The sequence below is a fragment of the Carassius carassius genome, chromosome 28, assembly GCF_963082965.1.
Source record: "Carassius carassius chromosome 28, fCarCar2.1, whole genome shotgun sequence".
In the NCBI taxonomy this organism is placed as follows: domain Eukaryota; kingdom Metazoa; phylum Chordata; class Actinopteri; order Cypriniformes; family Cyprinidae; genus Carassius; species Carassius carassius.
Window position 1 is genome coordinate 16254428 of NC_081782.1, and position 27184 is coordinate 16281611.

Below are 27184 nucleotides of genomic sequence, written 5' to 3' on the forward strand. Positions count from 1 at the left end.
TGTTTGATTTCAAAATAAACCTTGTTTAGTCCAGCATCCAATGTTTCATACGATCTCCTAATAACATACAAATATCATACCTTTAACCTTTAAATGACACAGCGGTTTAGTATAAGCTGTAGACCACCTTGTAAAAAGGCTCTTAATTTTCCCTCAGGTGGTTAACCGACTCATCTTCCATAGCTTCATTCTCTGGTTTCAAATGATTTCCTTCCTTCACTCAAAACCCACCCCTTTTTTGTTTGTTTGGTTTTGTTTATTTGCGTTAAATGCGCTAAATTTAGTCCGAGAGCTTTCTGTCCCTCCATTGAAAATGTATGTACGGTATACTGTCCATGTCCAGAAAGGTAATAACTTGACTCGAGAACGAGTCAATTGTTCATTCGTTATCTGGCTCGGCTTGGTGTTCATCTTCAGTTCTCTCTTCACAGCAGTTCAGTCAGTGTACTGTTTGAGTAATGAATTACTCTGGGATATTGGTTTATTTTGACTCCGAGGGAATGTCAGCCACATTAAAAAAGTTTACATCTTAAGTAATTTGTGGATTAACGCTTATTGGAGACACGAACCGTTTCAAACGATTCAGTTCAATTTAGTGAACTGTTTCAAGAAGATCCAGTTACATTGAGTGATTCGTTCGCGAACCGGATATCACTACACTGCAGTGCTGTGAACGCGCTCACAACAGACCCGGAAGAAAATAAAATGCAATTGTTGTTGTCAGAATCATCCCAAATAATGAAATTAGTATTCAGATCATAGGAACATCTACACTGATGACATATGAGGTTCTGTAAACAATATAAGGTTCAGCCCATCTAAAGCTCTATAAAAACAGCACAAAGGGAGGAGAGCTAGGAGGTTTACTCCATTTGCCTTGAAGCACGTCACAACATACACCTTCTGACTTTTTTTATGGCTTATTTTTGCTGTCATGATGAATTTAACCGAAAACAACAATTTGAGCAGCACATTTAATTTGAAAGCAATGAATGAGAAGCCTTTGGTGGTGCAGGTACTGGTGGGGATTCTTCTCTATGTAAACGGACTGATGATTTTCACTTTTTTGAAGAAAGAGGCCTTCAGGGAAACACGCTACATTCTGTTTGCTCAGACTCTTTTGTTGACACTGCTCTTATGCTGTTGAGTGATTTAACCCTCATGATGTCATTTTACCAGTACCCTGTGCATATAGTTCCTTGTTATATCGTCTGTACACTTAAGGTTTTTTTTTTTTTCACTTAAGGTTTATTAATGATATAACAACAAAAAGAACATTAACAACACAGTGTCAGTGGTCATAGTGAATCAAGTTTGTGTATAAAGTCCATTTTTTCCATCTCTCTTCACACATTTCTTGCTGTAGTCTTAATATATATGTAAGTCTTTCCATGTTGTGAATTTCCTCCACAATGTCTCTCCAGTTTTCCAGGGTTGGGGGGTCCTTTTTACACCATTTTCGTGTAATGGCCTTTTCTGATGCTGCCAGAAGGATTTTAATTAAGTATTTGTCTTTCTTTTGTATTTTCTTTTCTGTTAGACTTCCGAAGTACAGTACTAAGCATGTCTTTGGTAGTTTATATCCAAGTATTTTCCCTGATTCCTCCCAGATACTATCCCAGTATTGGGATATTTTTGTGCAATGCCAGAAAATATGTGCATGACCCACATCCTGTTCACCGCACATCCTCCAGCAGGGCTGACATATTGATGAGGTAGCCGTCTTGATCTTTGGTGTTATAAAAAATCTTACCACATTTTCCCAACAAAATAATTTCCAGTTTCTAGAACTAGATGTGGATAGTTGAGTTTCACATATGTCATACCATTCGTTATCACATATTTCTACTAATACCTCTTTTTTCCATTTATCTCTAATATAAAGTGTCGAAGTTCTTCTGTTGGATACCAATCCCTGATACAATTTAGATATCAACTTTTCTCCTTTGTTTCTATAAGCACACCCCAAAATTTCAGTTATAACATTTACTTTACCCGGGAGTTCTGGCCTTATCTCCTTTTGATAATGGTCTCTAACCTGAAGATACATATAGAAGTCTTGATGTTCCAAATCAAATTTCTGTCTTAAATTCTGAAAGCTTATAATTTCCCCTTTTTTAATAAAATTACTTAGTATGTTCAAACCTTTATTAGTCCAGTTTTTAAATTTAGAATTCAAAACTCCTGGTTTAAAATTTGAATCGTACGCCAACCAGCTAAATATCTTTATCTCCTTCTCCATTTTATACCTTTTTACTAATTTGAACCAGACCTCTAAGGTGAATTTGGTTATTGAATCCAACTTGTTTTCATTTTCTTTGAGCATCTTTTTACTGGCAATCATGGCCCGTACCTGGTACTCATCAGTGTTCAACTCTATTTGTTTCCACTTTGCTGTAAAATCCGGAATACACCAGTTAATCATATGATTGAGTTGAGCGGCGATAAAATATTCTTCAAAGTTTGGCAGCGCCAATCCTCCCTCTTTCTTTGGTAGTTGAAGTGTTGAGAACTTGATTCTAGGTTTAGCCCCGTTCCAAATTAATCTTGAAATCTTTTTATTCCACTCCACAAACTGTGGCTTCGGTATTGGCACTGGCAAAGATTGAAACAAGTATAATACTCTTGGCAGCACATTCATTTTGATTATTTCAATTCTCTGACATAAGTCTAACAATAAGACGCCCCACCTTTCCATGTCTTTATAAAGTTTTTGATTTAGGGCTTCATAGTTGATTTTATACAATTTAGAAAGGTTACTTGGAATATTTATTCCCAAATATTGAATAAATTTCTTATTCCATTTAAAATCATACTTCTGAGTCATTTCTGTGGATGGGATGAAATTTAGAGGAAGAACTTGCGTTTTCCCTATATTCAATTTATAGCCTGACAGATAACCGAAATGTTGCAATAGGTTCATTAAATGTGGTAAAGACTTGTCTGGTTGTTTTAAATATATTAAAATATCATCTGCAAATAGCCCAATTTTGTGTTCAACGTCTCTAATTTGAATTCCTTCTATTTCCTTATCTTGTCTTATCGCTTGTGCCAAAGGTTCTATAAAAATTGCAAAAAGGGTGGGGGATAATCCACACCCTTGCCGTGTGGATCTTTCCAGTTTGAACCAATTTGTGAGGTTACTGTCACGTAAAAGAACACAAAATCCAATTGCAAGTAAAACAGTTTATTTGCCACAACGCAAACAGCAGGGAACAAGAAAATAGAGCAGGTGAGCTGGTGAACAGGTGAGCTGGTGAATCGGTGAGCTGGAGAGCTGTCTCTGTAACACGGAGACTATGAGGCACTGACCCGAACCAACCCAGAGAATTCTCCTAGGAACAGGCGTGGAAGCACACTGAGCTATCTCCTTGGCAGAGCGCAAGAAGAGTGATCTGAGGACAGAGAGCAAGACCAGCATCGACAAACACAAACAACGATCTGACAACATGCAGTAACAACCACAAGACAGATAAAGACAGGACAGAACCAGCATCAGGTGCAGCCATGCTGATTAGCTCATCAGCCCAATGATTGCCGGAGCAATGCTGAATGAACAATCAGACAGAAACGAGAAAACAGACATGCAGAATGAACACACAGATCTATGAACCGTGACAGTACCCCTCCTCCTAGGAGCGCCTCCAGGCGCTTCCAGAGGAACCTACCTGGCGATTGTAATCATCAATAAGCGAATGATCCAATATGTCCCTAGCGGGAACCCAACTCCTCTCCTCCGGACCGTAACCCTCCCAGTCCACCAAGTACTGAAATCCACGTCCCCTCCGCCTCGAGTCCAGAATACGCCTTACCGAATAAGTGAGTTCCCCATCTACGAGTCGCGGCGGTGGGGGAACTGGGACAGGCGGATTAATGGGGGCACGAAAAAGGGGCTTTAATTTGGAGACATGGAAGACGGGATGAATTCTCCTGTACGCAGGAGGAAGTTTGAGGCGGACTGCCACTGGACTAATAATCTTGGTGACAGTAAACGGGCCGATAAATTTGGGAGCAAGCTTCTTACAGACGGAACGGAGAGGAATATCTTTAGATGAAAGCCACACTTTTTGACCAACAACGTAGACGGGTGGCTCAGACCGGTGGCGATCGGCCTGGGCCTTGGTGCGCGCCCCCACCTGGAGGATGGCTTCTCTAGCCCTCCTCCAGGTGCGGTGGCACCTCTGGACAAAGGCGTGAGCAGAGGGGACCGCGACTTCGGATTCCATACTCTGAAAGATAGGTGGCTGGTAACCTATGCTACACTGAAACGGAGATAGGCCCGTGGATGACACTGGTAAAGAATTGTGTGCGTACTCCACCCATGAGAGTTGCTGACTCCAAGAGGATGGGTTTTGAGACACCAAACACCGCAATATCCGTTCCAAATCTTGGTTGGCCCTCTCCGTCTGACCATTACTCTGGGGATGAAACCCAGAAGAAAGACTAACAGTCACCCCTAACAAACGACAAAATTCTTTCCAAAATTTGGAAACGAACTGAGGCCCCCCTGTCAGAGACCACGTCTGCCGGGAGGCCATGAATACGAAAGACGTGATCAATGACAGCAACCGCTGTTTCTCTGGCTGAGGGTAATTTGGGCAGAGGAACAAAATGAGTTGCCTTCGAGAACCGGTCCACCACGGTCAAAACTGCCGTGTTACCCTGCGATGGCGGGAGTCCCGAAACAAAATCTAGCGAAATGTGGGACCAGGGTCTCGAAGGAACCGACAGCGGCTGAAGGAGTCCAGCAGGGGGTTGATTGGAAACCTTAGAAGTGGCACAGACAGAGCAAGCCAAAACAAAATGACGTATATCCCGGGCCATAGAGTGCCACCAGAACCGCTGTTTGACAAGAAATACTGTACGATTTACCCCTGGATGACAAGCTACTTTGGAACAATGGCCCCAACGGATGACCTCGGACCGTAATTCTTCTGGCACAAATAAATTACTCGGTGGGCATCCAGGCGGAGGCGTTACCCCTTCTAAGGCCTTACGGACCTTCGACTCGATCTCCCAAGTCATACCAAATACCACGATGTCATGTGGCACTATAGACTCGGGAGACAACGGGCGTTCAGATTTATCAAAAATACGGGACAAGGCATCAGGTTTAACGTTCTTAGAACCTGGACGATAAGAAATTGAAAAACGAAAACGACTGAAAAATAAGGCCCACCGAGCTTGCCTAGAATTTAACCTTTTAGCAGAACTGATGTATTCAAGGTTCTTATGGTCAGTCCAGACTATAAAGGGTTCCTCCGAACCCTCCAATCAATGTCGCCATTCTTCCAAAGCGAGCTTAACTGCCAGCAACTCTCTATTACCAATGTCATAATTACATTCGGCAGGAGAAAAACGATGAGAATAATATGCGCAAGGGTGAACCTTACCATCCGTGGAAGAACGCTGGGAAAGAACCGCACCAGCCCCGACCTCTGACGCATCGACCTCCACCACGAACTGACGGAAGGGGTCAGGGGCCACCAGAATGGGAGCTGAAACAAAGCAACTCTTTAATTTGCAGAACGTAGCTTCCGCCATGCTAGACCACCTGAACGTCATCTTGGCGGAGGTCAAGGCAGTCAAAGGGGCGGCTAGCTGGCTGTAATTGCGAATAAAACGGCGGTAAAAATTGGCAAAGCCCAGAAACCTCTGCAGGGCCTTGCGGGAATCTGGGGTTGGCCAATCTACCACAGCCTGGACTTTGTTGGGATCCATGCGTAATCCCTCGGATGATATGATGTACCCTAGAAAAGAAACAGATTGTGCGTGAAAAATGCATTTCTCCGCCTTGACAAAAAGCCCATTCTCTAGCAACCTCTGAAGCACTACCCTGACGTGCTGAACATGTTCCTGGAGAGAATGAGAAAATATCAAAATGTCATCCAGGTAGACATATATGAACTGATCAACCATGTCTCTCAGCACATCATTGACTAGTGCCTGGAAGACCGCGGGAGCATTAGAGAGCCCAAATGGCATAACAAGATACTCAAAATGCCCCCTGGAGGTATTAAAAGCGGTCTTCCATTCATCCCCATTTCTTATGCGAACCAAATGATAGGCATTGCGAAGATCCAATTTTGTGAAAAAGGAAGCACCCTGCAGACTCTCGAAGGCTGAGGACATCAACGGCAAAGGGTAGGTATTCTTTACCGTGATGCTATTCAACCCTCGATAGTCGATACAAGGACGCAGGGAACCATCTTTCTTTTCCACAAAAAAAAATCCTGCACCTGCAGGAGAAGAAGAAGGACGGATGATCTTGGCTGCAAGAGAATCAGAAATATATTTCTCCATGGCCTCCCTCTCCGGTACGGAAAGTGAGTATAACCTGCCTTTAGGCGGAGAAGTACCTGACAATAAATCTATTGCACAATCATAAGGACGATGCGGAGGAAGAGAAGCAGCCCGGGACTTACTGAACACTCCCTTCAGGTCAAGATACTCCGCAGGCACGTTTAACAGATCCACATGTTCATCCTGCAACACAGAACAAGACACAGAAGAGCAAGCGGACAACAAACATGATGCATGACAATATTCACTCCAGGATGAGACTGTGCTTAGTTGCCAGTTTATATTGGGGTTGTGTAACACTAGCCAGGGGTGACCCAAAACCACAGGAGCCAAAGGGGAATCAGTCAAATAAAAAGAAATGGTCTCAGTGTGGTTGCCCGAAGTGCTAAGACTCACCGACTCAGTGGCATGAGTGATGGGTGGAAGCGACTGACCACAGAGGGCACTGACTGAGATAGGTGGACTAAGTGGAACTGCACGAATACCCAGCTTAGACGCTGTCCCACAATCCAAAAAATTACCCTCTGCACCAGAATCCACCAGTGCTTTACAAGAGAAAATGTCCCGGCCCCTCCGTATTTGAACCGAGAGCAAAGTTACCGGGGAGGAGGACTTCTGAGTGGTGACTCTGCCCGTCAGTAGCCTCCTTACTGACGAGCTCTGGTTTTTACCGGGCACTGTGCAGCGATGTGACCTGCGGCACCACAGTATAGGCATAGCCCCAGGTTCCTACGCCTGTCCTTCTCCTCTCGAGAAAGGTGAGCCCTGCCCACCTGCATGGGTTCTGGATCAAAGCGGTGATCAGTTGTCTTCTCCGCCATGGCTGCAAACTGGTCACGCTGATGTAGTCTGGTGTCCACTCGGATGGCCAGATCGATCAATCCGTCGAGTGAAGTGGGTAATTCCAGGGTGTAAATCTCCTTAATGATCCGGTCGGCCAATCCATGCCTAAACATGTCCCACTGCGCTTCTTGGTTCCAGTTGCATTCTGCAGCCAATGTTCGAAACTCAATAGAATAATCCGTAACTGACCGATCTCCTTGGCGTAACTCCGCCAATTCCCTTGCCGCCTCCCTACCAGATGCAGCCCGATCAAAAACCTTCCTGAGCTCCTCAGAAAACAATTGGAATGAAGAACAGCAAGTGTGTCCTTGTTCCCACACCGTTGTTCCCCAGAGAGCCGCTCGTCCAGAAAGCAGAGTTATGATAAAAGCCACTTTGGACTCCTCTGTAGGAAAAGACGAAGGCTGGAGAGCAATGTGAAGAGAGCAAGTGGTCAAAAATGAACGACATAACAGGGGCTCACCGGAATAAACAGTTGGAGGCGGTAGACGAGGCTCAATGCGTCGGTTGGTGATATCCACAGGTGGAAACGTCGGAGGATTAAGCGCAGTGGGTTGTTGGGCAGATTCAGGTTTTAACTGTCTGACCTGAGTGGTGAGATCAGAGACCTGCGTGACGAGTGCCTGCACTGCACGACCAGTAGCCATGATTTGCTCCTCTTGCTGTGCAAAACGACTATTGCTACTGGTAAGAATGTCTCTCAGCTCTGCCATACTTGCTGGATCCATCTTGGTCAGATCGTTGTCACGTAAAAGAACACAAAATCCAATTGCAAGTAAAACAGTTTATTTGCCACAACGCAAACAGCAGGGAACAAGAAAATAGAGCAGGTGAGCTGGTGAACAGGTGAGCTGGTGAATCGGTGAGCTGGAGAGCTGTCTCTGTAACACGGAGACTATGAGGCACTGACCAGAACCAACCCAGAGAATTCTCCTAGGAACAGGCGTGGAAGCACACTGAGCTATCTCCTTGGCAGAGCGCAAGAAGAGTGATCTGAGGACAGAGAGCAAGACCAGCATCGACAAACACAAACAACGATCTGACAACATGCAGTAACAACCACAAGACAGATAAAGACAGGACAGAACCAGCATCAGGTGCAGCCATGCTGATTAGCTCATCAGCCCAATGATTGCCGGAGCAATGCTGAATGAACAATCAGACAGAAACGAGAAAACAGACATGCAGAATGAACACACAGATCTATGAACCGTGACAGTTACCATTTATTTTAATTCTAGCTTTTGGATCCTGATACAATGTTTTAACACATCTGACTGATTGTGGGTTAAAGCCTAGTTTTTCCAAGCTAAGATGCAGAAACCTCCAGCTAACGCAGTCGAAAGCTTTTTCCGCGTCTAAGCTTAGCAAAATGGCACTTTCCTTTCTTCTCTGAACTTCTTCTACAATATGCAAGGTTCTCCTAATATTGTCTGCAGTTTGTCGCCCTTTGATAAACCCTGATTGGTCTTCCTCTATCAAATCAGACATGAATGTTTGGAATCTGTTAGATAAAATGGATGTGTATTTCTTGTAATCACAGTTCAGTATTGATATAGGTCTATAATTTCCACAGAATTCCTTGTCCTTACCCTCTTTATGTATAACAGTTATTATGGCTTCTTTCCATGATGGAGGGAGAACACCATTTTAAGTGTCTGATTAAATGAAGCTAGCAGCATTGGATTCAACTCTTTTTTAAACATCTTGTACCATTCTATAGGGAATCCATCATTTCCCGGTGCCTTATTGGATTTCATTCTTTTTACTGTATTCTCCAATTCCTTTTCCGTAATTAATGCACCTATCGTAGCATTTTGTGATTCTCCTAAATTTGGAAGGTCTAATGAATCCAAAAAAGATTTAATTGTTGCATCATCTGCTGCTGCAGGTTGAGCATAAAGGTTTGCATAATATTTTTCAAACACTTTCACGATCTCTTCTGGCGTATAAACTAAATTTTTGGTGTTGGGATCTCTAATCTTATGTATGGTATTAAGTTGTTGTTTATTTCTTAATCGTCTGGCTAAAGATTTGGTTGATTTGGAACCTCCTTCGTAGTATGTTTGTTTTAGATATCGAATTTTCTTTTCTACTTCTTTTGTTAATATTTCATCAATTCTTCTTCTTACTAATTTTATTTTTTTAAGTGTTTCTGGGTTTTTATTGATTTTATGTTGATGTTCTAAATTTCCCAATTCTTTCGAGGCAGCTTGAAAATCTAAAAGTCTTTTCTTCTTAATGAATGATGCATAGGATATTAATTTACCTCTAATTACTGCCTTCATAGCATCCCATAACATTGTAGGATCTGTACCTTCTTTATCATTTTCCTTCTTATAAGTATTTATCTCTTTTTTTAAATTATCCACTAATTTTGAATCGTTAAGCAACCCCACATTCAATCTCCAAGTAGTATTTTTAATTCTCCTGCTGAGATCTAAAAGTAAATATAGAGTACAGTGGTCTGATAAATCAGCTGTTCCTATCCCACATTCCATGATTCTAAAACGATCTTCAACATTCATAAAGAAGTAATCAATTCTTGTGTAAACCGAGTGTGGGGCCGAATAGAATGTATAATCCCTTTCCAGAGGATGGCATTCTCTCCAAACATCAATTACCCCTAATTCTGTCAAATTTGTGTTAATGTAACGAGTCAGATGTGTTTTACTATTATTTTTCGTACTGCTGGAGTCCAGAGAATAATTTAATACAACGTTCCAGTCGCCTCCACAAATCAGTATCCCTTCCGTTTCTTGAGTAATAATATCAAACACTGTTTTATAAAAGGATTTTTCAGATTCAGGTGGGGCATAAATGTTAAATAATGTAACCATATGTTCCTCCAATTTCCCCTTAAGCATTATATATCTGCCATCTTTGTCTTTTAATTCCTTCAAACATTCAAACTTGATTTTATTAGAGATTAAAATAGCTACTCCTCTTTTACTACCTCCTTTAAACGAGCTATAAAAAGAATTTCTGAATCCAAAGTTTTTCAATTTTTCATGTTCTGTATCAGAGAGGTGAGTTTCCTGTAGATAAATTATGTCTGCCTTTTCTTTTTTAAATTTATTAAGAACATTTCCCCTTTTTATTGGGTTATTTAACCCATTTACGTTAAGAGAGACACATTTCAAAAGGTTACATTGCATCTATTCCAAAAATAGCTTGAGATGACCTGACACCAATAACACAAAGAACTGTAATAATAACCATAGAGAACATAAGAACGTTTTGCCGGTAACTGGGGCCTTCTTTTGGCCCTAAGGTCCTGTTGGTAGGGGAGGGGTAATTCCTTCTCCAAACGAAGGGCCCCTCAGTAGATGGAGTTGACTCCTTACCGAGCCTTCCTTCCATTCTACACAAGTCCAACTTTAAGTTTCTACTTGCCAGTTAAGTATTTTCAGAGAACGAATTGTTTAAGGAGGTTTGCTGCTTCTTAATGTAGTTGGTGGCTATCTATTGGATATAAAAAAAATTATGCTGACCCATCCAGCTATCTTTTAAAATATAAAATTAAAATAAAAAATTAAAATAAAAGCGTCTTTCAGTCAATGCCACTTCTACTTGAATCTGTCATTAGTAGTTACCTCCACTGACTCATTTGAAATCATTCTATCTCCGAAACTCTTGTAGTCTCTCCCGCGCTCTTTCGCCGGTGTCCCTCCGCGCCGTTGCCGTCTGTGTCCTCTCCCACGGGAAAGCCTCTTGAATACGTTTTTCCAGCGCGTCTTCCTGCTCCGTGGCCTTCATCACTACTTCGTATCCCCTGCTCCGTAACTCACTCGCTGCTGCCTCCGGGTTGCCGTACGTCACGGGACCCTCTGGCCAGTGGATTCTGATCCTCGTCAGTGGCGTTTGGAATTTGATTTTGTTATCCTTTAGCACTTTCTTTATGCTCCCGTACCGTGGTTGAACCACCTCGAAAGCATAGTCGTGATCAAAGTACACAGGCTTCTCGTCAATTTTCATACGTTTCTTCCAGGCCTTTTGAAGAATCAACTCTTTCGTACCGAATTTGAGAAAATTTACAATGATGGAACATGGCGGTGCTCCTAGGTTGGGTTTGCCCGTTAGCGCTCTATGTGCGCGCTGTATCCCAAGATCCATCTCCGCTGGCAACTCGAGTTCCTTCCGCAACAGGCTTTCGATGAACTGAGGAACAGAATCTTTCCCGTACTTCTCTGGGACTCCAAAGATCCGTACGTTGTTCCTGCGAGACCTTGATTCTAAATCTGTTAACTTCTCTTTTAGTTGTCTTTGCTCTTTCAGGACCACTAGCATTGCGTCTTTCACTTCTGTATTCCACTCTTCCAAATCTCCGATGCGCATTTCAGCGTCCTTCAATGTCTCCCTTTGATCTCGTAGTTCCTTGTTGTTGGCTGAGAGCTTTTTATCGATTTCTTCCTTAAATGTCGTAAACTCTCTCTTCATTTCAGTCTTGAATTCCTCTTTGAATGTACCGAATTGCGTTTTGATATCCTGTTGCAATTCTTCTATTTTCTTAGTTAGGCCAAGAAATCCTCCCTGCAATGCTGCGTTGTTAGCTGCTAGCATAACGTCTTCATCAGGAGCTGAATCTACATTCATTTCGTCGTTTTCGTCGTTTTTGTTTCGGACTCTTCTCGATTGTCGTCCTCCACGCTTGGATCCCCCACTCATCCCACCTTTTTATCTACTGAATTGCGATGTCTTGGTTGGTTTGTGGGGGTTTATTGCATCTATACTGGCAAGAGCTCCGATTTAAGCTGCCATGTTGCACTTGACCGGCCGGCCCCCTCCAATATTCTACACTTATGTTTTTGCTCTATGTTTGTTCACCCATGACTCTTGTCGCCATGTGTTTGGAGCGCTATGTAGCCATATGTATGCCTTTAAGACATTCTAGCATCTCCACCCCTAAAAACACTTTTATTGGGCTTCTCGTCATATGGAGTGTCAGTTTTGTCATTCCATTGTTTATTTTAATAGCCTCTTTTTCTTATATTCCTCCTGGTGTCTCTCACCAATATGTTGTGTGTAGTGTGGAGATCATGTTACAGGTCAAATGGCTGGCAGACATGAGAGCGATTAGTCTGCAGCTCTTATTCATCATGATGTTTTGTATTATTGTCTTCACTTACTTCAAGATTATACTGGCGGCCAGATCTGCCTCCTCCGAGAGGAAGAACTCCACAAATAAGGGTCTCAAAACTGTAATTCTCCATGGTGTTCAGCTGCTTCTGTCTATGATGCAGCTTATAACTCCTTACATAGATATGCCTTTATTGAAAGTAGATTTCATGCTATTTGTAAATGTAAGATACTCAAATTTCATCTTGTTTTTGATCTTGCCTCGTTGTTTGAGTCCCCTAGTTTATGGATTACGAGACAAAAAGTTTTATAATGCTCTTAAATATTATGCCTTTTGTGGCATTTTAGTTTGTAATAAGCACAAAATAAGAGATGGTAAACCTTAGAAGTGTAGTAAGCATTTCCATACACAACTAACCCATTTGTGCCGAAATTCTTCTGAATCGTTTCATGCATATAGTCATGTTAATAGTGTCCTATGTGAACATGTTCTGCATTTATTTACCACAGTTTTTTTTTCTTTCTTAAAACTCGTATTTGAATGTCCAGCAACTATAGTGAGTAAATATGTTGTATGTACCCCTTGAATATCAAATTTGAATAGGAGGAGAACATTTGTCATCTAACTCAAAATATATGCTTTCAACAGATCATTCTTTATTAATAAACACATTTATTATGCATACAATGTATTATGCATCTAAAAACATTCAATGCAAACCCCCCAAAAGTTGTAACTAGCTTATAATCTCTTGAAAATGTAAACATTACAAATCCATTTGTCTTAAAATAGTGGAACATAGTGAAGAACAAAGTGCAGCCATTAAGTTGCCCCAACATGGTATTGTGTATCAAAAAGTTAAATGAAAATAAAATAAAAATGTATAGAATGAAGAAAATATTACATCTATGTAATAAAAAAAGGTATACCTGTTAGTAAATCGAAAGGTTGTGAGTTCGAGACCCGGGCCGGCAGGAATTGTGGGTGGGGGGAGTGCATGTACAGTTCTCTCTCCACCTTCAATACCACGACTTAGGTGCCCTTGAGCAAGGCATCGAACCCCCAACTGCTCCCCGGGCGCCGCAGCATAAATGGCTGCCCACTGCTCCGGGTGTGTGCTCACAGTGTGTGTGTGTGTGTTCACTGCTCTGTGTGTGTGCATTTCGGATGGGTTAAATGCAGAGCACAAATTCTGAGTATGGGTCACCATACTTGGCTGAATGTCACTTCACTCACTTAAATATGCATTTAACTGTTTGGTTACCAACATTCTGCAAAATATCTTCTTTTGTGCTCAACAGAAGAAAGAATCCCATATGTTTGCAACTTGCGGGTGACTAAATGATGACAAAATTTCAATTTTTTGTGTGAACTTTCCCTTAAGTAAACAGTTTTAGTGTAAGTAGCTTTACAAACAGCCAACAAGGAGTACTATAGTGAAGGTACAAGTAGTTTAATACATTTACATACACACATTTGAATACTATAATTTGTGATTGTAAATATGTAAAATATCACATATTTTATGAATAGGCACATACTTATTAGGTCAAATGGACCCTGACAATAGTTATTAATGTTATAATTATTTAATTACTGTATTTTCCGGACTATAAGTCACACTTTTTTTCATAGTTTGGCTGGTCCTGCGTCTTATAGTCAGGTGCGACTTATTTATCAAAATTAATTTGACATGAACCGAGATAAATGAACCAAGAGAAATTAACCAATAGAAAACATTACCGTCTCCAGCCGTGAGAGGGCGCTCTATACTGCTCAGTGCTCCTGTAGTCTAAACTGAAGACATCTCTAAACCTCTCGCGGCTGGAGACGGTAATGCATTCTCTTGGTTCTAAATAAATGCGACTTATAGTCCAGTGCGACTTATTTGTTTTTCCCCTCATCATGACGTATTTTTGGACTGATGCGACTTATACTCAGGTGCGACTTATAGTCCGAAAAATACGGTAATTCACATGTTATGTTTTAGGTGGGATATTATGAAAGCAATAAGCAGAAAACCAGACCAATAACCATGATCTATTAACCTATTAACACAGTATACCCCATTTCCCCATGATATGTACTTACAAGTCAACTAAAGTTGCCGCTTGGACTTTTGGCTAAGTATAGAGAAAACGTCTCAAGGTTACGAATGTAACCCTGGTTCCTTGAAGGAACAAGATGCTGTGTCGAACGCTTTGGGGAACGTCCCTGATGAGACCGATTCTGAATATCTTGTGCAATCTGTCCAATGGAAGGGCTTGACGTCACAGGAGGGGTGACGTAGCGACCAGGAAGCTATAAAAGCATGTGCCGCGCAGTTGGCTTCTGCTTTGAGAAGGGAAGCAAGCGCCGGCAGGGGTGCCGGAAGTATGGCGATATGACGCAGCGTCTCGTTCCTTCAAGGAACCGGGGTTACATTCGTAACCTTGAGACGTTCCTTTTCAGGAACTCGAGCTGCGTCGAACGCTTTGGGGAACGATGTGCCCATGCTGCCAGACTTCCAAATCCCTTTCTAGTGTTGTCCGAAGAGCACAGCTAAGACGAGAGAACAGAAGAGCCCGGATTGGCTCGCATATTTAGGTCATAAAATCTGACAAATGTAGAGGGCCTGGACCACCCCGCAGCGTTGCAGATGTACAAGAGGGACACACCTGCCGAGAAGGCCCTAGAGGCCGCCATACCCCGAGTGGAGTGAGCCTTGGCTTCCAAAGGAAGGGGAAGACCATAGATACGTTGATAGCCTCGGCTATCCAACGACTTAGGGTCTGCTTGGAGGCAGGAGACCCCTTTTTAGGAGGACCGTGGCAAACAAGCAATTGGTCGGATTTTCTCCACAGGGCAGCTCTGTGGACGTATGCGTCCAGTGCTCGCACTGGACACATACAATTTAGCTTTTCCTGGTCTGGCTCCCAAAAGGGAGGAGGGCAGAAGGCCTGCAGTACTATGGGTTATGGTGTCACACAGGGAACCTTAGGAACATAACCCGCTCAAGTGTATAAAAATGCTTTGGCCATACCAGGGGCAAAGTCTAGGTAAGTAGGGGCCACCGAAAGGGCCTGAAGATCTCCAACTCTCTTTAGCGAGGTGATAGCCAGTAACAGGGCAGTCTTAAGCATCAGATGTCTATCTGAGATATCATGTATCGGCTCGAATGGAGCTTTACATAGAGCCTCTAAAACCACAACCAAGTCCCAGGGGGGAACACGGGACCGTACTGGAGGCCTCAGCGCACCGCAGAGGAAACGTGTAACTAGGGGGTGTCTACCCACTGACTGATCATTGAAAGGGACATGTAGAGTAGGTCTGTCCCGATCGATATCTCCCATGGAGAGCCATCGAGTAGCAAGACCAGATCTGCAAACCATACTTGGCCCGGCCAGAACGGGGCTACTAATAACAGACGGACCCCGTCCCGGTGTACTCTCGCCAGAACTCCTGGGAGCAGAGTGATAGGGGGAAATGCGTACAGACGAAGCCTCGGCCAGGTCTGTACCATAGCGTCCAGTCCCAGGGGAGCTGGATGAACTAGAGAGAACCAGAGGAGACATTGCGATGTCTCCTGAGTTGCATAGAGGTCCACCCGGGCTGTGCCAAATACTCTCCATATCTGCTTCACCACCTCGGGGTGAAGTTTCCATTCCCTGGGCCTCGGGCCCTGTCTCGACAGTACGTCTGCTCCCACATTCAATCTCCCAGGAATATACACTGCTCTGAGCGAGAGGAGTTTGCCCTGGGACCACAGAATGATCTGGTGTGCCAGCTTGTACAAGGGGCGCGAATGCAGACCCCCCTGGTGATTGGTATAAGAGACCACCGATGTGTTGTCGATGCGCACCAACACATGGTGATCCCTCAGGTCTGGGAGGAAGTATTTTAATGCTCGATAGACCGCTGCCATCAGACCTAACAATCTCTGAAACTGTTTGACAGTGAGTGACTGGCCTTCTTTGACTCTCTCAACTGATGTGAGGATCGACTCGATCCGAGCAGGAGACAGACGTGCCTGCATCGTGTTCGAATCCCACACTATGCCTAGATAGGTGGTTCTCTGAACTGGAGAAAGTACACTCTTCTTGATGTTTAGTCTCAAACCCAGCTCCCCCATATGGGCGAGAACAACATCTTGATGTCGAACCGCCATCTGCTCTGATTGAGCTAAAATCAACCAATCGTCGATATAGTTCAGAATGCGGATGCCCTGCGTACAGAGGGGAACCAGAGCCACATCTACACATTTCGTGAACATGCGGGGTGAGAGTACAAGGCCGATGGGAAGTACTCGATATTGATAAGCTTTGCCCCCGAAAGTGAACCTCAGAAACTTCCTTTGTTGCGGAAGGATGGATATATGGAAGTATGCGTCTTTGAGATCTATTGTGACAAACCAGTCCTCGGATCTGATTTGAGCTATAACCTGTTTGACAGTGAGCATTTTGAACTTCAGTGGCATAACTGAGCGGTTCAGATGACTTCCTGTGCACAGGCTGAAGGCTACATGTGGGCAGAAAGATGCCTTAGCAAGAGCTTTTTTGTGTGCTGTCTGTTTTTTATTTGTTTTTGTCTTTGATGCACTTGCCACTTTAAGCTATGGCCGCGAGACACTGTTGAGGATTCGTGAGGAAGTTTGTGGATTGTCATTTGTCAATACTGGTCTGAGGTGTGCTGATTTCGATGTGTGCCCCACTCGAGGCAAGCGAGGCCAGGAGTCGGGCAGCGGAGGTCGGGAGCAGAGAGAAAGGTCTGGGCGGAGGTATCGATACACACGCCGTACTTTTGAACCCCCGAGCAGGGACATTATAGACTACTAGCGGCGGAAGCGCAGACACCGAGGGAAGCGAGGGGGGTTGCTTGTGAAACTGCGCAGCCGCCAGTCGAGGATCCCGCTGCCATCCATCTACCTGGCGAATGTTCAGTCATTGCCAAATAAGACAGACGACCTGCTGAGTCGTATTAAGGCCCAGCGTGAGGCCTGGGATAGCTCCGTGTTTTGCCTGACAGAGACGTGGTTACACAGCGGCGTGCCGGATTCTTCTTCCCAGCCGCCGGGCTTCTCTGTCCACTGCTCAGACAGGGTGAAGGAGCGCACCGAGAAATCAAAGGGTGGAGGTGTGTGCTTTTAAATTAACGATCTTTGCTGCATGGATTGTGTCATCGTGAACAAAACTTGCAACGTTAACTTGGAATGTCTTATTTTGAAATGCCGCCCTTTTTATCTCCCACGGGAGTTTTCGGTAATGTTCCTGTGTGGTGTTTATATACATCCGCGGGCAGACATTTCTGTTGCCTTGAGTGAATTAAGTGACATTGTACACAAATTTGAGAACTCCCATGTTAATACCGTGGCTATAGTAGCTGGTGATTTTAATAAGTGTAATTTTAAAACTGTCTTTCCCAACTACTATCAAAGTCAAAGTCAAAGTCACCTTTATTTATATAGCGCTTTAAACAAAATACATTGCGTCAAAGCAACTGAACAACATTCATTAGGAAAACAGTGTCAATAATGCAAAAATGATAGTTAAAGGCAGTTCATCATTGGATTCAGTTATGTCATCTCTGTTCAGTTAAATAGTGTCTGTGCATTTATTTGCAATCAAGTCAACGATATCGCTGTAGATGAAGTGTCCCCAACTAAGCAAGCCAGAGGCGACAGCGGCAAGGAACCGAAACTCCATCGGTGACAGAATGGAGAAAAAAACCTTGGGAGAAACCAGGCTCAGTTGGGGGGCCAGTTCTCCTCTGACCAGACGAAACCAGTAGTTCAATTCCAGGCTGCAGCAAAGTCAGATTGTGCAGAAGAATCATCTGTTTCCTGTGGCCTTGTCCTGGTGCTCCTCTGAGACAAGGTCTTTACAGGGGATCTGTATCTGGGGCTCTAGTTGTGCTGGTCTCCACTGTCTTTCAGGGATGTAGAGGTCCTTTCTAGGTGCTGATCCAGCATCCGGTCTGGATACGTACTGGATCCGGGTGACTGCAGTGACCCTCTGATCTGGTCACAGACTGGATCTGGTGGCCACGGTGACCTCGGAACAAGAGAGAAACAGACAAATATTAGCGTAGATGCCATTCTTCTAATGATGTAGCAAGTACATAGGGTGTTATGGGAAGTGTTTCCGGTTCCGGTTTACCTAATTAATGCAGCCTAAAAATCCTTTAACGGATTTGGATAATAAAAGCATATTAGTATGTTATGTGTATGCCAGGTTAAAGAGATGGGTCTTTAATCTAGATTTAAACTGCAAGAGTGTGTCTGCCTCCCGAACAATGTTAGGTAGGTTATTCCAGAGTTTGGGCGCCAAATAGGAAAAGGATCTGCCGCCTGCAGTTGATTTTGATATTCTAGGTATTATCAAATTGCCTGAGTTTTGAGAACGTAGCGGACGTAGAGGATTGTAATGTAAAATGAGCTCATTCAAATACTGAGGTGCTAAACCATTCAGGGCTTTATAAGTAATAAGCAATATATTAAAATCTATGCGATGCTTGATAGGGAGCCAGTGCAGTGTTGACAGGACCGGGCTAATATGATCATATTTCCTGGTTCTAGTAAGAACTCTTGCTGCTGCATTTTGGACTAACTGTAGTTTGTTTACTAAGCGTGCAGAACAACCACCCAATAAAACATTACAATAATCTAACCTTGAGGTCATAAATGCATGGATTAACATTTCTGCATTTGACATTGAGAGCATAGGCCGTAATTTAGATATATTTTTGAGATGGAAAAATGCAGTTTTACAAATGCTAGAAATGTGGCTTTCTAAGGAAAGATTGCGATCAAATAGCACACCTAGGTTCCTAACTGATGACGAAGAATTGACAGAGCAACCATCAAGTCTTATACAGTGTTCTAGGTTATTACAAGCGGAGTTTTTAGGTCCTATAATTAATACCTCTGTTTTTTTCAGAATTTAGCAGTAAGAAATGACTCGTCATCCAGTTTTTTATATCGACTATGCAATCCATTAGTTTTTCAAATTGGCGTGTTTCACCGGGCTGCGAAGAAATATAGAGCTGAGTATCATCAGCATAACAGTGAAAGCTAACACCATGTTTCCTGATGATATCTCCCAAGGGTAACATATAAAGCGTGAAGAGTAGCGGCCCTAGTACTGAGCCTTGAGGTACTCCATACTGCACTTGTGATCGATAGGATACATCTTCATTCACTGCTACGAACTGATAGTGGTCATATAAGTACAATTTAAACCATGCTAATGCACTTCCACTGATGGCAACAAAGTGTTCAAGTCTATGCAAAAGAATGTTGTGGTCAATTGTGTCAAACGCAGCACTAAGATCCAATAAAACTAATAGAGAGATACACCCACGATCAGATGATAAGAGCAGATCATTTGTAACTCTAAGGAGAGCAGTCTCAGTACTATGATACGGTCTAAATCCTGACTGGAAATCCTCACATATACCATTTTTCTCTAAGAAGGAATATAATTGTGTGGATACCACCTTTTCGAGTATCTTGGACAGAAAAGGGAGATTCGAGATTGGTCTATAATTAACTAGTTCTTTGGGGTCAAGTTGTGGTTTTTTGATGAGAGGCTTAAAAACAGCCAGTTTGAAGGTTTTGGGGACATATCCTAATGACAATGAGGAATTAATAATAGTCAGAAGAGGATCTATGACTTCTGGAAGCACCTCTTTTAGGAGCTTAGATGGTATAGGGTCTAACATACATGTTGTTGGTTTAGATGATTTAACAAGTTTACACAATTCTTCCTCTCCTATGGTAGAGAATGAGTGGAACTGTTCCTCAGGGGGTCTATAGTACACTGTCTGATGTGATACTGTAGCTGACGGCTGAATGGTTGCAATTTTATCTCTAATAGTATCGATTTTAGAAGTAAAGTAGTTCATAAAGTCATTACTGCTGTGGTGTTGGGAAATGTCAACACTTGTTGAGGCTTTATTTTTCGTTAATTTAGCCACTGTATTGAATAAATACCTGGGGTTATGTTTGTTTTCTTCTAAAAGAGAAGAAAAGTAATCGGATCTAGCAGTTTTTAATGCTTTTCTGCAGGATATGTTACTTTCCCGCCAAGCAATACGAAATACCTCTCGTTTTGTTTTCCTCCAGCTGCGCTCCATTTTTCGGGCTGCTCTCTTTAGGGTGCGAGTATGCTCATTATACCATGGTGTCAAACTGTTTTCCTTAACCTTCCTTAAGCGTAAAGGAGCAACTTTATTTAAAGTGCTAGAAAAGAAAGAGTCCATAGTTTCTGTTACATCATCAAGTTGTTCTGAGGTTTTGGATATGCTAAGGAATTTGGATACATCAGGAAGATAACTTAAAAAGCATTCTTTTGTGTTAGAAGTGATGGTTCTTCCATACTTGTAAAAAGAAGTAGAATTTACAATTTTGGCTATATGAATTTTGCAAAGAACTAAATAATGATCTGAGATATCATCACTTGGCTGAATAATTTCAACACCATCAACATCAATTCCATGTGACAGTATTAAATCTAGAGTATGATTTCGACAATGAGTAGGTCCTGAAACGTGTTGTCTAACACCAATAGAGTTCAGAATGTCTATAAATGCTGATCCCAATGCATCGTTTTCATTATCAACATGGATATTAAAATCACCAACTATTAAAACTTTATCTGCAGCCAGAACTAACTCGGATGTAAAATCACCAAACTCTTTAATAAAGTCTGTATGGTGCCCTGGTGGCCTGTATACAGTAGCCAGTACAAACATAACAGGGGATTTATCATTAACATTTGTTTCTCTAGATAATGTTATATGAAGCACCATTACTTCAAACGAGTTATACTTGTAGCCTGCCCTCTGAGAAATCCTGAAAACGTTGTTATAAATTGAAGCAACACCTCCACCTTTGCCTTTTAGACGTGGCTCATGTTTATAACAGTAATCTTGGGGGGTGGACTCATTTAAAATAATGTAATCATCAGGTTTTAGCCAGGTTTCTGTCAAACAGAGTACATCTATATTATGATCAGTGATCATATTATTTACAAAAAGTGTTTTCGTAGAAAGGGATCTGATATTCAATACGCCAAGCTTTATCATTTGTTTATCCATATTGCTTCTGTTTTTTATTTGTTGAACCTCAATTAAATTGTTAATCTTAACTTGGTTTGGACGTTTTTTGTTTTTTCTAGTTCGGGGAACAGACACAGTCTCTATAGTGTGATATCTAGGTGAAAAAGTCTCTATGTGCTGAGAATTTAGCATGTTAAACATCCAAATAGGGGAGCACATATCCTGGATCACTGTTACAGTAATGTAAAATCTGCTTATCAATCTAGTCTTAGACCAGCTTTTGGAAAATCAGATCACTCTTCTGTGTTACTTCTTCCTACATATATACAGAGGAGTAAACAATCAAAACCTTCGTCATGTATTGTTCAGTGCTGGACGAAGGAGAGTGAAGTGAAATTACAGGGATGCTTTGATGCTACTGATTGGTCTGTGTTCCATTCAGAAAACTTGGATGAGTATTGTGATGCAGTGACTGGGTATATCGACTTCTGCATTGATTGCTGTGTTCCAAAAAAGGTAATAAAACGGCATGCTAGTCAGAACCCGTGGTACAATGCGGATGTAAATAGGAAAATACAACAGCGGGCCATGGCTTTTAAATCTGGTAATGCTGTTGCTTATAAGTTGTCCAGATACTCTTTGGAGCAGTCTATTAAAGCTGCTAAACGAGGCTATGGAGCTAAGATAGAGGGACATTTCACGGAGGCGGACCCTCGACGTATGTGGCAAGGGTTAAATTCTATCATCGCTTGGAAACCTAAAGGAGGATCTATCATTAATGTTGATCCATCCTTGCCAAACGAATTAAATGAGTTTTTTTGTCATTTTGAAACTGAATATGTTGAACCTGTTGTTTTTTCGGCTTGTAATGAGTAGAGTTTTACCATCATTCAGGAGGATGTCCAGAGGATCTTGTCCAAGACGAAGGTCAGGAAGGCACCTGGTCCGGATTGTATTCCTCCTCGTGTCCTTAAACTGTGCTCCGAGCAACTTGCTCCTGTTCTGACTGATCTTTTTAACATGTCACTTGGGAAATGCACTGTTCCAGTTAGTTTTAAAAGATCAATCATAATTCCAGTGCCCAAGAAGACACCTGTGACGTGTTTGAATGACTATCGGCCAGTGGCCCTCACATCTGTCTTGATGAAAACCTTTGAGAGGTTGGTGTTGGACTTTGTTAGAGATCAAATCCCTATGTCTGTGGACCCACTACAATTTGCATATAGGAAAAACAGAAGTGTTGAGGATGCCATTATCTTTGCTTTGAACTCTGTCTATAAGCATCTTGATGCACATAAATCATATGCTAGAATGCTATTTATAGACTATAGTTCAGCTTTTAACTCAATGGTCCCAACAAAGCTCTTTCACAAATTGAAATGTCTTGGACTCGATGATGCCATTTGTAAATGCATTTTAAATTTCTTTACTTGTCGACCACAAAGGGTCAAAATTAATGGCTGTATTTCAGATGAGTTGTATGTTAGCACTGGTTCACCACAGGGGTGTATCTTGAGCCCCCTATTGTTCACATTGTAGCATCCTATGATAATAATGTGATAATCAAATATGCCGATGATACAACTATCATTGGGCTGATTAGTTCAAACGATGAATCTCAGTATCGCGAGGAGGTGGAGAATGTTGTTCAATGGAGAAAAAACAACAACTTGCTTTTGAACACTTCAAAAACGTGTGAACTTGTTATTGATTTTTGTCACAATAGGAATCAGTTGCCTATTACTATCTATGATTCTGATGTGTAGATTATTGAGAAATGTAAATTTTTGGGTGTGACTCTTTCTCATGACTTGAACTGGAGCTCTAATACAACTAGAATTGCTATGAAAGCGAGACAGCGCCTCTTCTTTTTACGTAGGCTTCGAGAGTTTACTCGAAATACTAAGATTCTTTTGAATTTTTACTATTGTGTAATTGAGAGTGTTCTAACTAGTTGTATTACTTTGTGGTTTGGTAATCTCACCTTAAAAGAGAAGAAGGCTTTGAACAAAGTGGTTCGCTCAGCCAGCAGGATCACTGAATGCACTTTGCCGCTCCTGGAGGTTACATATAAAGCTAGACTCTTGAATCGAGCTTTAAAACTTGTTAATGATGCCTCAGGCCATCCTGCAGGGACCATCTTTGAGATGCTTCCCTCAGGGAGAAGGTATCGCTCGGTCAAATGTTCTACTGATCGCCATTTAAACAGTTTCTTTCCCCAAGCTGTAATCATTTTAAACAAAGCACTTTAAATTAGGCACTTTAAATTTATGTGTGGTTTTTATTGTAAAGCATTTTACTTTTGAGCTTTTATGTGGCATCTGCTTGTCTGTTTTATGTTATGTCCTTTATGTGTCTGAGATTGTACTTTGAGCTTCTTGCACATCTTTTCCAATGTGGTTTTATACTGCAAATGGCTAATAAAGTGAACTGAACTGAACTGACGTAAGTCTAAGATCGGACACAACCCCACATCCTTCTTTGGAACTATGAAATACCGGCTGTAAAACCCCGATTCCCTGTCTAGAGGAGGGACCACCTCGATGGCCTCCTTCCTTAATAGGGTATTCACTTCTTGTTCCATAACCAGAGGCTGCCGGGGGCCGACTATTGTCGGTGTAACCCCGTTGAATATTGGCGGTGGATGACCGAACTGAATGCAGTAGCCTTTTCTACCGTATGCAGGACCCAGTGAGATACATTTGGCAGTAGTTTCCACGCTGCTAAATAATCTACTAAGGGAATCAGTCTCTCGAAACTGATCTCTGGTGTAAGAGGCCCCCGAAGGGGCGGTGAGCGTCCTAGCTCTGCTACGCTCACGGAAATAACTAGGAGCAGTGCTCACTGGAGGCCGCTGCGCCCTGAAACTCTGGCAGGGTTGGCAGACCGACCTCCCAAGGGCACTGAGGTGAGACGGGCACCGTATACTGAGGTGGACCGTGCTCTACCCCAGTAGGGGCTGCCCTCTGAATCCCTAAGCCACTGGTGTCAGGATTTCTTTGTCGAGGACTTCCTGGTCTCGATGACTGTTCGCAGGTCTGACTTGGGCCTGGAAGTCCCCAACTCAGACCGTCGCTGAGGCCCTCGGTCCCAACGTGGAGGAGCATGAGTGCTCCCTCCTCGAAGAGAGCCCTCCGGGATTGAAGCGTCCGCATTGGCAATCGCTCACAATGCTGACACCCGAGAGCCGACTCAGCGTGCTCTCAGCGATCCCAGCCAAGCCACGCACAGACTGTGTGTACCCCCACCCGCGATGTAACGGGAGCAGGGAAGAACACACTATCTATAACGTGGCTTGGAATCGCCCCTCACATACTTGGTCTTTGCCTTGACTTTAGGCATATTGAGCTGTTTTATTTTTAAGAGAGACAACAATAAATAGGACCAACAGGACAGACTTTTGACATGCACACACAGAGCGCTTGCTGACAGACGGGAAGCTGAAGCCAGCTGCGTGGCACGTGCTTTTATAGCTTCCTGGTCGCTACGTCACGCCCTTCCATTGGACAGATTGCACACGATATTCAGAGTCGGTCTCGTCAGGGACGTTCCCCAAAGCGTTCGACGCAGCTCGAGTTCCTGAAAAGGAACTATAGATCTCCTGGAAGATTTGTTATGTTTGGATGATTCTAGAGACCTTCATGATTACGTAGATATATATATATATATATATATATATATATATATATATATATATATATATATATATATATATATATTAGTGCTGTCAACGTTAACGCGTTAACGCATGCGATTAATTTTTGTCTGGTTTAACGTGTCAAAATATTTAACGCAATTAACGCAGCATCCGTATTTTCTGCCATCTGTTGGCTAGCTTTACATTATATGATCATGCTCTTATTCATTTAAATGCTTTTAAACATTTCAACTCTCAGCGATCCCAGGCAAGCCACGCACAGACTGTGTGTACCCCCACCCGCGATGTAACGGGAGCAGGGAAGAACACACTATCTATAACGTGGCTTGGAATCGCCCCTCACATACTTGGTCTTTGCCTTGACTTTAGGCATATTGAGCTGTTTTATTTTTAAGAGAGACAACAATAAATAGGACCAACAGGACAGACTTTTGACATGCACACACAGAGCGCTTGCTGACAGACGCGAAGCTGAAGCCAGCTGCGTGGCACGTGCTTTTATAGCTACCTGGTCGCTACGTCACCCCGCCCGTGACGTCACGCCCTTCCATTGGACAGATTGCACACGATATTCAGAGTCGGTCTCGTCAGGGACGTTCCCCAAAGCGTTCGACGCAGCTCGAGTTCCTGAAAAGGAACTATAGATCTCCTGGAAGATTTGTTATGTTTGGATGATTCTAGAGACCTTCATGATTACGTATATATATATATATATATATATATATATATATATATATATATATATATATATATATATATATATATATATTAGTGCTGTCAACGTTAACGCGTTAACGCATGCGATTAATTTTTGTCTGGTTTAACGTGTCAAAATATTTAACGCAATTAACGCAGCATCCGTATTTTCTGCCATCCGTTGGCTAGCTTTACATTATATGATCATGCTCTTATTCATTTAAATGCTTTTAAACATTTCAAGCGCGGCAAGACAAAAGAGAATGCGCTGTCTGTGAATGCCCTTATGTGACACATACACACGTACACACACACACACACACACACACACACAATGCATAGACAGGGCGCCAGAATCCAGTTCTCTTAAGCGCTTGAACTAACAATAAACATCCCAAAGTGCCAGTTTTGTCGATTATCCTCATAAGAGCAATCTTAAATGATTTATATAAAGTCTAAAATGAACAAAAAGAGTTGTGAGAGAATGAGGCGAGATCCATAGACAGTATATAAACGGTGAGATCCGCGTGTCTGTCTGCTCTTAAAGGGACAGCAGCCAATAAAGCTTCCTGTCAGTAAAGTTAAAGAACAAAGGGAACAGAGAAAATGACTCGCTGCTCTTGACTAAATAACTTTTGTAGCTTTAATAAGGATTAACTATTTAATTTATAGTTTATGCAGTGCAGACTGCATATGACTTTGATAACTTTATTAAATTTCTGTATATTTCCTAACTGTTAAGACAGGAAGGGCAGGAGTAAACATGACATTTATTATGGGTTTATGTTAGCATTGTTTTAAGTTTACTTAAATTAAAAACTGTTATATTTTTGAAGCCTTATAATAAATGTAAAAAATAAAAATAAAAAAAAATCAGTAGCTGTATTAATATCAGTAATACTGGCCTTCATTCATAAAAAGATGTCATTTAAACAAGTATTTAAATTTAACTGTGAAATTATTACATTAAAAATATATTAAAAACGCACAAAAACATTTCTTTTTTTATTGCGATTAATTGCGATTAATCACAGAAAAAATGTGTGATTAATCTAGTTAAAGTTTTTAATCGATTGACAGCACTAATATATATATATATATATATATATATATATACACACACACACACACACACACACGGAAGGATGCAAAAGAGGAGCGACTATAGTGAAGGACGAGAGAGGACCAGGCCTGGGCTTTATTTTGTGTTTGGTTTTGTTTGTGCGCGGCACGCATCCGTGAGGGGCTGTCGCGCTATTTTGTGTTTATTTTGTTATTAAAGTTTTGATTTGAATGCTTGCCGGTTCCCTCCTCCTTCTCCCCTTACTATGAAGGTTTTTATATTGTTACACTGGTGCCGAAACCAGGGAGGAAGGAGGGATGCACATTTTGCATTTTGACAACTATAAAACTGGTAACTTTACAATATGCTCTTTATATAGTATACCCAAAGGCTTATAAATCCTGAAAGAAAGCCCACAACTTCTCAAAACAGTTAAAAATGATGTATAATTTCATTCTAAACAAGTTTGCGAAATTAAAGAGAGATTGGGCAAAAAATAACACTA

The 27184-nt window shown here is 42.1% G+C and overlaps 1 protein-coding gene across 1 annotated transcript; it reads left to right on the forward strand.

The window, feature by feature from the left end:
* Window positions 1–915: 915 nt before the first annotated feature.
* Window positions 916–12829, forward strand: or91a3 (odorant receptor, family 91, subfamily A, member 3). The gene is given in 5 exon segments (XM_059515141.1): window positions 916–1115; window positions 1118–1224; window positions 1433–1437; window positions 11957–12604; window positions 12606–12829. Coding segments are annotated over 5 exon segments (978 nt in total). The 5' UTR covers window positions 916–934; the 3' UTR covers window positions 12643–12829.
* The last annotated feature ends 14355 nt before the right edge of the window (window positions 12830–27184 follow it).